At 39.3% G+C, this 13,361-nt stretch overlaps 1 protein-coding gene across 4 annotated transcripts in view; it reads right to left on the bottom strand.

The window, feature by feature from the left end:
- The window catches only part of WDR64 (WD repeat domain 64), a 162,917-nt gene that overhangs the window by 78,498 nt on the left and 71,058 nt on the right, over positions 1-13,361 (bottom strand). For all 4 annotated transcript variants that reach the window (XM_017953364.3, XM_017953367.3, XM_009196564.4 and 1 more), the window contains one exon: positions 5,949-6,088. In XM_017953364.3, coding sequence (XP_017808853.1) covers positions 5,949-6,088 — 140 coding nt within the window. The remainder of the gene's footprint in view (positions 1-5,948; positions 6,089-13,361) is intronic.

Here is a 13,361-nt window from a genome sequence, read left to right as displayed (position 1 = left end):
TGTGAGAAGGGAATGACAAGGTTATAAATGGGTTGGAGGAGGATCAACATGGGCATACAATATCTGGATGGTTTGGGGAGAGAAGAAACTGAAGATAAGAGGTCTACAAGTGCTTTCTAATGGGCCACCTGCAACTGGGCTCCCCTTGGTGGATGGGTCTGAACCAAGGCCATGACTCTGGGAAGAAGAATGAGGTAATTTATAGGAGACACATTGTAGAGACTTCAGACTGACCAGTGGCAAGGCTTATGGAGACAGAAGGATCAAAGGTGACTTTGAAGTTGGATCACGGCTCACTGGGAAACAAATGATACCATTAACAGAGGAAAATCAGAAGTAAGGAAGAGAAGACTTGAAGTAGAAAAGAAATTCACTTTTAGGTATGCAGAATTTTTTTAAAGATAACTGCCTTTGAAGAGATGCACACTCACAATCTAGTCAAACTGCCTTTTCTCAGGTTTCTACATACCACTTCCAAAGTGAAAATGTACAAAAAACAGCAAGTTTTACACACATTTATAATCTGTTATAAGTCATCGAAGTATGTAAATTTCTCCGCTTCAGAGAAAAAAAAAAGAATCAGCCTTTTGGTCAGTAGAGCTGTGCTTGCGAAGGTTTCCAACCATTGCTCCCATTGGTTTTGCTGATGAAATGAAAGTAAGTGAAGATTATATTTGTCTCTGCATTTTTCAACATTTGTCAATTGTTCTTCAGGTGTAATAGATGTGGCATATCTGTTCAATACTTGGGTTCTGTGACTAGACATACAATTTTAGCAGTTGGGGAAGAAAATAATATCCTGGTGGAAAGACTGCAAAATTAGAAGAAAGAGTGAAAAGCTTGCTATTTTAAGAGCTTAGGAAAAGGCATGTAGTGGGTACGCAACTACACATGGTGATTTATGTGCGTTCTGCTTAATGTGATGAAAGCTAATTTATATGAAATAGTTTGAAGGGATGTTGTCTGTTCCCTTTTCTGTAAATAATAATATAGCTTTGATTAAAAAAAACCAAAAACATGTATGTGCCTAGTTTGCTTTTTTTTTTTTTTTCTTTTTTGAGACCGAGTCTCACTCTGTTGCCCAGGCTGGAGTGCAGTGGTGCAATCTCGGCTCACTGCAACCTCCACCTCCCAGGTTCAAGCGATTCTCCTGCCTCAGCCTCCCAAGTAGCTGGAGTTACAGGTGCCTATCACCATGCCCAGCTAATTTTTGTATTTTTAGTAGTGACAGGGTTTCACCATGTTGGCCAGGCTGATCTCGAACTCCTAACCTCAAATAGTCCACCCACCTTGGCCTCCCAAAGTGCTGGGATTACAGGCATGAACTACTGCACCCAGCCTAGTTCGCTCTTCTTTCTGCCTAAATCGCCCTTTTCCTTTTCCTAGCTCTTCATGGGGCTGGTTTGCCTGATCATTCAGGCTTCAGCTTTTATGTCACCTCCTCACAGGTGAGATTCAGTCGCACTGCACCACTATGTTTTCTATTTCTTTTCTTCTTCTTTTTCTTTGTTTTTGTAGCGGTGGGGTCTTTCTGTTTTGCCTAGGCTGGTTTTGAACTTCTGGCCTCAAGCAATCCTCCTGTCTCAACCTCCCGAAGTGCTGGGATTACAGGCATGAGCCATTACATCCAGCCGTGTGTTTTCCTGTTTCTTACCATAGTTATCATACTGTTCTCTCGTGTATTTGTTACTTTGCTTGTTTGTCTCTCTCTTCCCCTAGCGTGTCAGCTTTCTCATTGCAGGGCCCTGGTCCTCCTTGTTCAATGCTTTGTCTCTAGAACTCAGAACTCAGAACAGTATCTAACACAATAGACACTCAAGAAATAAATAAATATTTGCTAAATAACCAAATGAATGACCTTCTTTCATCTTTATGATGGCCCTCTAGGCTAAACATTCCTACATTTACAGATGAAGAAACCAAGTGGAAAGATATTAAGTAATTTTCCCAAGTGGTGCTACGGAGATGCATGAATGAGTATCATTTTAATACACTCATTACATTTAAAAGAAATAGGAGAGGTTCTCTCTTCTGTCTCTTCATCTCTGAGCGTGAGTGATCTCAACTTTTGCTAGAAAGATATCTTATTTCTCTTTAAATTATCTGTAGGAGACTCCAGATCTCAATCATAACATGTTTTTAGTTTTAGTGTCTCAAAATCTTCACTGTTTTTCCAGTACTACTTTAAAAAATTAAAGTTTCCTAAGCTGGGCATGGTGGCTCACACCTGTAATCCCAGCACTTTGAGGGGCTGAGTCAAGTGGATCACCTGAGGTCAGGAGTTCGAGACCAGCCTGGCCAACATGACAAAACCCCGTCTCTACTAAAAATACAAAAATCAGCTGGGCATGGTGGCAGGAGCCTGTAATCCCAGCTACTTGGGAGGCTGAGGCAGGAGAATAGCTTGAACCTGGGAGACAGAGGTTGCAGTGAGCTGAGATGGTGCCATTGCACTCCAGCCTGGGCAACAAGAGTGAAACTTCATCTCAAAAAAAAGTTTCCTTATTACAAAGTAACGTATATTTACTATTAAAAAAACGAAGAGAAAACAAAAGAAAAAAAATCCATTCATGTATATCCATAAACTTGTTAGCCTCACTAAAACATCTTGCTTTTAATCATCTCCAATAACATATGATAGACACGTTATGTTTTAAAATTGATTACTTACATATTATTGTATTTTATATATTATTTAGATATTTTCATATCACTATTCATTTACATAATGTTGAATGTCTATGTGATTATTATATATGAGGATACAGCATAATTTACTGAATCAAAGCCTTTTTTTCCTCTTGAATTTTACTTTATTGGTACAGCACCCTAATTATCTTTCATTATTGAGGTGTAATCTATTTACCTTAAAACTCACCCATTTTTAGTGTAAGGTTCTGTGAGTTTTAGTCAATTTAAATAATTGTGCAACCATTATCATAATCTTTTTTTTTAAAGATGATGTCTCACTATGTTGCCCAGGTTGGTCTCGAACTCCTGGGCTCAAGCGATCCTCCCGCCTTGACCTCCCAAAGTGCCAGGATTACAAGCATGAGCCACTATGTGCAGCCCCTTACTCTTTTTTAAAAATTAATTTTATTAATGTATTTTTAAACCCTATATAGCCAAATTATTATCACTTCAATAGATAATCAATGTAAAAACGATTGACCCAGTGCCATGGCTCAGGCCTATACTAGTGCTTTGAGGCAGGAGGATTACTTGAGCCCAGGAGTTCCAGCAACATAACAAGACTCCATCTCTACCAAAATTTAAAAATTAGCAAATTAGAGAGACCTACAAAAAATAAGAGAGCTCTCTACAAAAAATAAAAATAATTAGCTTTGTATGGTGGCCCCCACCTGTAGTCCCAGCTACTGGGGAGGCTGAGGTGGGAGGCTCCCTCGAGCCCTGTAGGTCAAGGCAGCAGACAGCCTCGAGGCTGTGATGAGCCCCATTGCGCCATGCCAGTGTACTCTAGCCTGGACGACAGAGCAAGATCCTGTCTCAAAAAATTGAGGAGTTTTTTTTTTTTGGCGGGTGGGGGGGATACTGCATCTTTGAAGTCTTGTGTATTTTACACTCACAGCAGGCCTCAATTCGGACTAGTCATGTTTTAAGAATTTGTGGCTACCATATTGGCAGGTGAGGGCTGCTGGCCCTGCTGGTGAAGCCTGCAGGTCAGGAGGTCACGTCCTTAGCTATGAGCTGGAGGAGGCAGGTGCCGGGTGCATTTTCCTCTCTGGCCTGGGAGGAACCCCTCAAAGGCCCTTAGAGTCTTTCCCTTGTGGTTCCACATGGCAAGCATGGGCTCCGGGGAGATTCACATAGTTCCGTGAGCATGGAGGGAACGACTGGGCCTTGGAGATCCTGATTGCTTCCATCGAAGGGTTTTGCATTGGGTAGAGGGTGTGTGAGGGGTAGGGGGTGTATGCGAGGAGGGAGGTGCGGGGGTGGGGGACATGGGGCAAAGAGGGAAAGCATCCGGGTTTTCTTCTTTCCCCTCCCTTCCCTCTTTCATATCCTTTCTGTATTTCTTGTTTCCTCCCTATTCTCTTTTGTTTTTCTTTTTTCCTTCTTAAATCAGTATAAGCAATAGTGCAATGAGCATCTTTGTGCACTCATCTAGCTGTTTTATTAGAATAAATACTCAGGAAGTTTTTGCCAGTTTTATTTCCACACAGCAGTATGTAAACCTGTCTGTGTTCTTAAACCTTTGCCCTTCTCTCCTCTTTCTTTCCCCTACTGATTTGCTAGAGATGTTTGATATTTGTTCAAGGATATTATTCCAATTTCTCTGCTTTTTATTGCATTTTTGCGCCCCTGCCCCCGCCGTCTGCCTTTAACTTTGTTTATGGGTATAGGGAGGCAGGCTGAGGAAGGGCAAATATGGGATTGGCCACACTTTGGCACCAGATAGCTCTGTGACCTTGTGTAAGTGATTTAGATGTCATTTTCCCTGACGTGTGTAAAACAGGGATAATTACTTTATAGGGTCGTTATTAGCATCAAAGAGTTACATATATAAAATACGTAGCACAGTGCCTGGCACTTAAGCACTCAACAAATGATAGTTATTATAATTTACAGAAAGTTTGAATGTTTATTTAGTCATATTTATTTTCTCCTTAGTCGTAGGTGCTATGCTGAGGAATTACCCAAAAGTTGTAAGACTATTCACCTATATTTTCTTCTGGAAATCTAGAATTTCTATGGTTTTGTATTTTAAATTTAGAATCTTTAATTCATATGTAATGTATTGTGCTGTATATTATGAAATGATGATCTGATTACATCTTTCTTTCTTTATGGCTAATCAGTTTTCCCAACACTTATTTAATAAGCCATCCTTTGCTCACATATTTGAAACATTATTTCTGTCCTATACAAAATTCCCCCGTAGACATAAGCTAATTCCTGCATTTTCTCCTTTGCTTCATAGATGTGATTATTTCTGCATTGACTACTGCTCTGTTTTATTTATTTTGACTTTATGATATGCTTAATATTGGACAGGGAAAGTGCCATCTCATAATTATATCTTCCAAAGTTTCTAGGATATTTCCATATACCAGTATTTTTACATTAACTTTAAACTTGGCAAGCTGATACTTAAATAATTCTGACTAGCAATAAATAAATAGATTAATCTGATGGAGAATATCTTTTACAGCACAACATTTCCATGAAAGAACATAGCATGTCCCTTAATTTGTGTTCTTAAATAAAAGTGCCTCAGTAAAACCTCATAGTTATCTTAATGTTAGTAGTGAATATTGCTTATTAAGTTTATTCCTAGGTATTTCATATTTTTTACTCTGGTGAATACTATCTCTTCGACCTTTTTTCTCACTAATTATTGTTCTTATATAGAAATTTATTTATTTCCTTTTTTATTTTTTAGAAATTTATTTTTTTATTTTATTTTTAAGTTGCTATTGCAACTAGCCACCTTACTGAATTTATCTATTCCTACACTGAAAGTTGATTTATTGATTTTTTTTCAAGCAAACGATCCCATTATTTGCAAATATAATTCAGTCTCCTGATTTCTAATATTTGTAACTCACTTTTTTTGTTTTACTACATTGGTTAGAATGTTTCAAACACTGTTTAATAACAGCAACAATAACAGAACTCCTCATTTTTTCCTAATGTTCCTATCTATTGAAAGGCCTCTTACGTTTTACTTGTGAGGATAATATTTGCTATCTTTTCAATACTGTTTTTCTTTTACACTTGTTTTTAAACTTGTGTTCGTTCTTATGCTATAATCAATAGACACAGAGAACATTGGCTTCTCATTTCCTTTTCCATCCTACCAATATTTTTCTCAGTGATTCAATGACTATCATTTCTTTCAGTCAAAAATTGTATAACCGCTATGCCTTCCAACAGATCATTTTAAGGGAAAAACTAGTTTTGTTCTGTTATTTTCTTTTTGTTACCTTTGCAGAGGAGAGGCTGACGATGTGTTGGTCTTTTTCATTGGTGACGATCTCAGTGATACTGAACATGTGTCCCACAAGTTTGCCCACGGGCTTGGTGCTGATATTGGGGTGCCACAACCGGATGACCTTGTCGTCTCCTGAAAAGGAGGACAGGGAAAGATTGTTTGTTTCCTCAGGTGGTCAGAGTTTCAAACGTATCTCTCACTGTGTCAAACCCATATCTTTCCTCTAACAGCAAATCACAGTCTGTTTCTGGCGGGATGCATCATTCTGTGATTGATGTGCTAAGGGGCTGGCCTTGGTTTGGATCTGCCGCTTCTTGTGAAGGCTGTTTTGTGAAGACTGTATGTACATACACAAATGTGAATTCTCATAAATATTTTATGAGTTCTTTTCTTGATTCAATCCTTTCCTATACTTTCATGCATTAATGTATTATTTATACTTTATTTACTTCCAAAAATATTTAAGGCAGCTGCTCTTTTGTTTTCATTCTTAAATTAAGCAAACATTATAATAATGAAAGAAATCAAGGAAAGAGGAAACTGCATTTAATCTTCACCATTATAACAAATCAACTGTTGTCATTTTTCTATCTTCCCTTCTAGCATGTATTCATAGGCATATATCATTTATGTGTAGTTACTACCATAGAATAAATATGATTTTTTAATTGCTAAAACATCATAGAAGGGTATAATTTTTATAAAAATGTCTTTTCCTTCATAATCTCTAGTTTAACTCCCTGTAGGAAATCACTGTTAACTTTTTAAAAATATAAATTAGATACATTTCTAGATACATATTTATACCCACTACTTTTTTATATTTATGAAAGACCATGAGCTCATGCCCTCATAATTATCCTTTTAGTTACTATTTCTCAATTTCTTAACCCCTTGTCCATTGATTAGTCAACTAATTCTAGTTTTTTACTTTATTCAACAATACTGTAATGAATGGTTATTGTACTTCTGTGGTCTTTTTTTTCCTTTTGGATTATTTACTGTGGATAAAGTCCCAGGTGTGGCATCATTATGTTAAAGGCTATAAACATTTTTATCACTTTCAAACGTATTGCTAGCTTACTTTCCAAAATGACTGTACTAAATCCCAAGGCCATCAACGATATATTCTGCCAGTTTCATTAAATTCTGGCCAGCACATGAATATTGTCATGATTTAAAATGTTTGCTATGTTAATAGGTCTAAATGGTACCTTATTTTTAATTACATTTTATGATAGCTAATGCTGTTGGGTATTTTTCCCCAAATATATCTGCTAATTGTATCTTCTTCTTCTGTAAATTTTTTGACTATATCCTTCAGCCATGATCTGTTGGAATTTTGATAGCACTAAAACTAAAAGTTGAACCAGGCATGTATTATCATATGTACACACAAACACACACACACACACACACAGTTTTATGAAAAACCTGGCTACGTGTTCACCAAACCCATATCCTCTCTTCCTGGGTACACATTTCCAGGCTCCTTTGCAGTTAGGTGTGCTCAGGTTACTGAGTTTTAGCCAGTGAATTCTGAGAGCTGACATTAAACTTTACATTTTCATTGTGTTGGACCCATTCACATTGTGGGGGTTATTTTTTACCGCAGCCATCATTACTTAAACAAACGTGCAGTTGTAATCTAATTATGTTTCCAAAAAGAATAAAAACTGTAATTGTTTACAAAATATAGAATATTTTTTAAGATATTAAATTTTATGTTTCACAAATAATTCTTTAAATGTCATCCTGGAAACTGAGTCATAAAAACATCAAAGAACTTCAAACTGGGATCCTAGAAGTTGCATAATCCAACTTTCTTATCTCACAAAAGAAAGAAACTGATAAGATTGCTTGAGGGGGGCGGAGCAAGATGGCCGAATAGGAACAGCTCCAGTCTCCAACTCCCAGCGCGAGCGACACAGAAGACCGGTGATTTCTGCATTTTCAACTGAGGTACTGGGTTCATCTCACTGGGGAGTGCCTGACGATCGGTGCTGGTCAGCTGCTGCAGCCCGACCAGCGAGAGCTGAAGCAGGGCGAGGCATCGCCTCACCTGGGAAGCGCAAGGGGGAAGGGAATCCCTTTTCCTAGCCAGGGGAACTGAGACACACAACACCTGGAAAATCGGGTAACTCCCACCCCAATATTGCGCTTTAAGCAAACAGGCACACCAGGAGATCATATCCCACACCTGGCCGGGAGGGTCCCACGCCCACGGAGCCTCCCTCATTGCTAGCACAGCAGTCTGTGATCTACCTGCAAGGCAGCAGCGAGGCTGGGGGAGGGGCGCCCGCCATTGCTGAGGCTTAAGTAGGTAAACAAAGCTGCTGGGAAGCTACAACTGGGTGGAGCTCACAGCAGCTCAAGGAAACCTGCCTGTCTCTGTAGACTCCACCTCTGGGGACAGGGCACAGCTACACAACAACAACAACAACAACAAAAAAGCAGCAGAAGCCTCTGCAGACGCAAACGACTCTGTCTGACAGCTTTGAAGAGAGCAGTGGATCTCCCAACACGGAGGTTGAGATCTGAGAAGGGACAGACTGCCTGCTCAAGTGGGTCCCTGACCCCTGAGTAGCCTAACTGGGAGACATCCCCCACTAGGGGCAGTCTGACACCCCACACCTCACAGGGTGGAGTACACCCCTGAGAGGAAGCTTCCAAAGCAAGAATCAGACAGGTACACTCGCTGTTCAGAAATATTCTATCTTCTGCAGCCTCTGCTGCTGATACCCAGGCAAACAGGGTCTGGAGTGGACCTCAAGCAATCTCCAACAGACCTACAGCTGAGGGTCCTGACTGTTAGAAGGAAATCTATCAAACAGGAAGGACACCTACACCAAAACCCCATCAGTACATCACCATCATCAAAGACCAGAGGCAGATAAAACCACAAAGATGGGGAAAAAGCAGGGCAGAAAAGCTGGAAATTCAAAAAATAAGAGCACATCTCCCCCGGCAAAGGAGCGCAGCTCATCGCCAGCAACGGATCAAAGCTGGACGGAGAATGACTTTGACGAGATGAGAGAAGAAGGCTTCAGTCCATCAAATTTCTCAGAGCTAAAGGAGGAATTACGTACCCAGCGCAAAGAAACTAAAAATCTTGAAAAAAAAGTGGAAGAATTGACGGCTAGAGTAATTAATGCAGAGAAGGTCATAAACGAAATGAAAGAGATGAAAACCATGACACGAGAAATACGTGACAAATGCACAAGCTTCAGTAACCGACTCGATCAACTGGAAGAAAGAGTTTCAGCGATTGAGGATCAAATGAATGAAATGAAGCGAGAAGAGAAACCAAAAGAAAAAAGAAGAAAAAGAAATGAACAAAGCCTGCAAGAAGTATGGGATTATGTAAAAAGACCAAATCTACGTCTGATTGGGGTGCCTGAAAGTGAGGGGGAAAATGGAACCAAGTTGGAAAACACTCTTCAGGATATCATCCAGGAGAACTTCCCCAACCTAGTAGGGCAGGCCAACATTCAAATCCAGGAAATACAGAGAACGCCACAAAGATACTCCTCGAGAAGAGCAACTCCAAGACACATAATTGCCAGATTCACCAAAGTTGAAATGAAGGAAAAAATCTTAAGGGCAGCCAGAGAGAAAGGTCGGGTTACCCACAAAGGGAAGCCCATCAGACTCACAGCAGATCTCTCGGCAGAAACTCTCCAAGCCAGAAGAGAGTGGGGGCCAATATTCAACATTCTTAAAGAAAAGAATTTTAAACCCAGAATTTCATATCCAGCCAAACTAAGTTTCATAAGTGAAGGAGAAATAAAATCCTTTACAGATAAGCAAATGCTTAGAGATTTTGTCACCACTAGGCCTGCCTTACAAGAGACCCTGAAGGAAGCACTCAACATGGAAAGGAACAACTGGTACCAGCCATTGCAAAAACATGCCAAAATGTAAAGACCATCGGGGCTAGGAAGAAACTGCATCAACTAACGAGCAAAATAACCAGTTAATATCATAATGGCAGGATCAAGTTCACACATAACAATCTTAACCTTAAATGTAAATGGACTAAATGCTCCAATGAAAAGACACAGACTGGCAAACTGGATAAAGAGTCAAGACCCATCAGTCTGCTGTATTCAGGAGACCCATCGCACACGCAGAGACATACATAGGCTCAAAATAAAGGGATGGAGGAAGATTTACCAAGCAAATGGAGAACAAAAAAAAGCAGGGGTTGCAATCCTAGTCTCTGATAAAACAGACTTTAAACCATCAAAGATCAAAAGAGACAAAGAAGGCCATTACATAATGGTAAAGGGATCAATTCAACAGGAAGAGCTAACTATCCTAAATATATATGCACCCAATACAGGAGCACCCAGATTCATAAAGCAAGTCCTTAGAGACTTACAAAGAGACTTAGACTCCCATACAATAATAATGGGAGACTTCAACACTCCACTGTCAACATTAGACAGATCAACAAGACAGAAAGTTAACAAGGATATCCAGGAATTGAACTCATCTCTGCAGCAAGCAGACCTAATAGACATCTATAGAACTCTCCACCGCAAATCAACAGAATATACATTCTTCTCAGCACCACATCGTACTTACTCCAAAATTGACCATATAATTGGAAGTAAAGCACTCCTCAGCAAATGTACAAGAACAGAAATTATAACAAACTGTCTCTCAGACCACAGTGCAATCAAACTAGAACTCAGGACTAAGAAACTCAATCAAAACCGCTCAACTACATGGAAACTGAACAACCTGCTCCTGAATGACTACTGGGTACATAACGAAATGAAGGCAGAAATAAAGATGTTCTTTGAAACCAATGAGAACAAAGATACAACATACCAGAATCTCTGGGACACATTTAAAGCAGTGTGCAGAGGGAAATTTATAGCACTAAATGCCCACAAGAGAAAGCAGGAAAGATCAAAAATTGACACTCTAACATCGCAATTAAAAGAACTAGAGAAGCAAGAGCAAACACATTCCAAAGCTAGCAGAAGGCAAGAAATAACTAAGATCAGAGCAGAACTGAAGGAGATAGAGACACAAAAAACCCTCCAAAAAATCAATGAATCCAGGAGTTGGTTTTTTGAAAAGATCAACAAAATTGACAGACCACTAGCAAGACTAATAAAGAAGAAAAGAGAGAAGAATCAAATCGACGCAATTAAAAATGATAAAGGGGATATCACCACCAACCCCACAGAAATACAAACTACCATCAGAGAATACTATAAACACCTCTACGCAAATAAACTGGAAAACCTAGAAGAAATGGATAATTTTCTGGACACTTACACTCTTCCAAGACTAAACCAGGAAGAAGTTGAATCCCTGAATAGACCAATAGTAGGCTCTGAAATTGAGGCAATAATTAATAGCCTACCAACCAAAAAAAGTCCAGGACCAGATGGATTCACAGCTGAATTCTACCAGAGGTATAAGGAGGAGTTGGTACCATTCCTTCTGAAACTATTCCAATCAATAGAAAAAGAGGGAATCCTCCCTAACTCATTTTATGAGGCCAACATCATCCTGATACCAAAGCCTGGCAGAGACACAACAAAAAAAGAGAATTTTAGACCAATATCCCTGATGAACATCGATGCAAAAATCCTCAATAAAATACTGGCAAACCGGATTCAACAACACATCAAAAAGCTTATCCACCATGATCAAGTGGGCTTCATCCCTGGGATGCAAGGCTGGTTCAACATTCGCAAATCAATAAACATAATCCAGCATATAAACAGAACCAAAGACAAGAACCACATGATTATCTCAATAGATGCAGAAAAGGCTTTTGACAAAATTCAACAGCCCTTCATGCTAAAAACGCTCAATAAATTCGGTATTGATGGAACGTACCTCAAAATAATAAGAGCTATTTATGACAAACCCACAGCCAATATCATACTGAATGGGCAAAAACTGGAAAAATTCCCTTTGAAAACTGGCACAAGACAGGGATGCCCTCTCTCACCACTCCTATTCAACATAGTGTTGGAAGTTCTGGCTAGGGCAATTAGGCAAGAGAAAGAAATCAGGGGTATTCAGTTAGGAAAAGAAGAAGTCAAATTGTCCCTGTTTGCAGATGACATGATTGTATATTTAGAAAACCCCATTGTCTCAGCCCAAAATCTCCTTAAGCTGATAAGCAACTTCAGCAAAGTCTCAGGATACAAAATTAATGTGCAGAAATCACAAGCATTCTTATACACCAATAACAGACAAACAGAGAGCCAAATCATGAATGAACTTCCATTCACAATTGCTTCAAAGAGAATAAAATACCTAGGAATCCAACTTACAAAGGATGTAAAGGACCTCTTCAAGGAGAACTACAAACCACTGCTCAGTGAAATAAAAGAGGACACAAACAAATGGAAGAACATACCATGCTCATGGATAGGAAGAATCAATATTGTGAAAATGGCCATACTGCCCAAGGTAATTTATAGATTCAATGCCATCCCCATCAAGCTACCAATGAGTTTCTTCACAGAATTGGAAAAAACTGCTTTAAAGTTCATATGGAACCAAAAAGGAGCCCGCATCTCCAAGACAATCCTAAGTCAAAAGAACAAAGCTGGAGGCATCACGCTACCTGACTTCAAACTATACTACGAGGCTACAGTAACCAAAACAGCATGGTACTGGTACCAAAACAGAGATATAGACCAATGGAACAGAACAGAGTCCTCAGAAATAATACCACACATCTACAGCCATCTGATCTTTGACAAACCTGAGAGAAACAAGAAATGGGGAAAGGATTCCCTATTTAATAAATGGTGCGGGGAAAATTGGCTAGCCATAAGTAGAAAGCTGAAACTGGATCCTTTCCTTACTCCTTATACGAAAATTAATTCAAGATGGATTAGAGACTTAAATGTTAGACCTAATACCATAAAAATCCTAGAGGAAAACCTAGGTAGTACCATTCAGGACATAGGCATGGGCAAAGACTTCATGTCTAAAACACCAAAAGCAACGGCAGCAAAAGCTAAAATTGACAAATGGGATCTAATTAAACTAAAGAGCTTCTGCACAGCAAAAGAAACTACCATCAGAGTGAACAGGCAACCTACAGAATGGGAGAAAATTTTTGCAATCTACTCATCTGACAAAGGGCTAATATCCAGAACCTACAAAGAACTCAAACAAATTTACAAGAAAAAAACAAACAACCCCATCAAAAAGTGGGCAAAGGATATGAACAGACATTTCTCAAAAGAAGGCATTCATACAGCCAACAGACACATGAAAAAATGCTCATCATCACTGGCCATCAGAGAAATGCAAATCAAAACCACAATGAGATACCATCTCACACCAGTTAGAATGGCGATCATTCAAAAGTCAGGAAACAACAGGTGCTGGAGAGGATGTGGAGAAATAGGAACAC

Source organism: Papio anubis, chromosome 1, assembly GCF_008728515.1.
Source record: "Papio anubis isolate 15944 chromosome 1, Panubis1.0, whole genome shotgun sequence".
Taxonomy (NCBI): Eukaryota; Metazoa; Chordata; class Mammalia; order Primates; family Cercopithecidae; genus Papio; species Papio anubis.
Note: the sequence above shows the minus strand (reverse complement) of the source record. Positions and strands in the feature narration are given on the sequence as shown.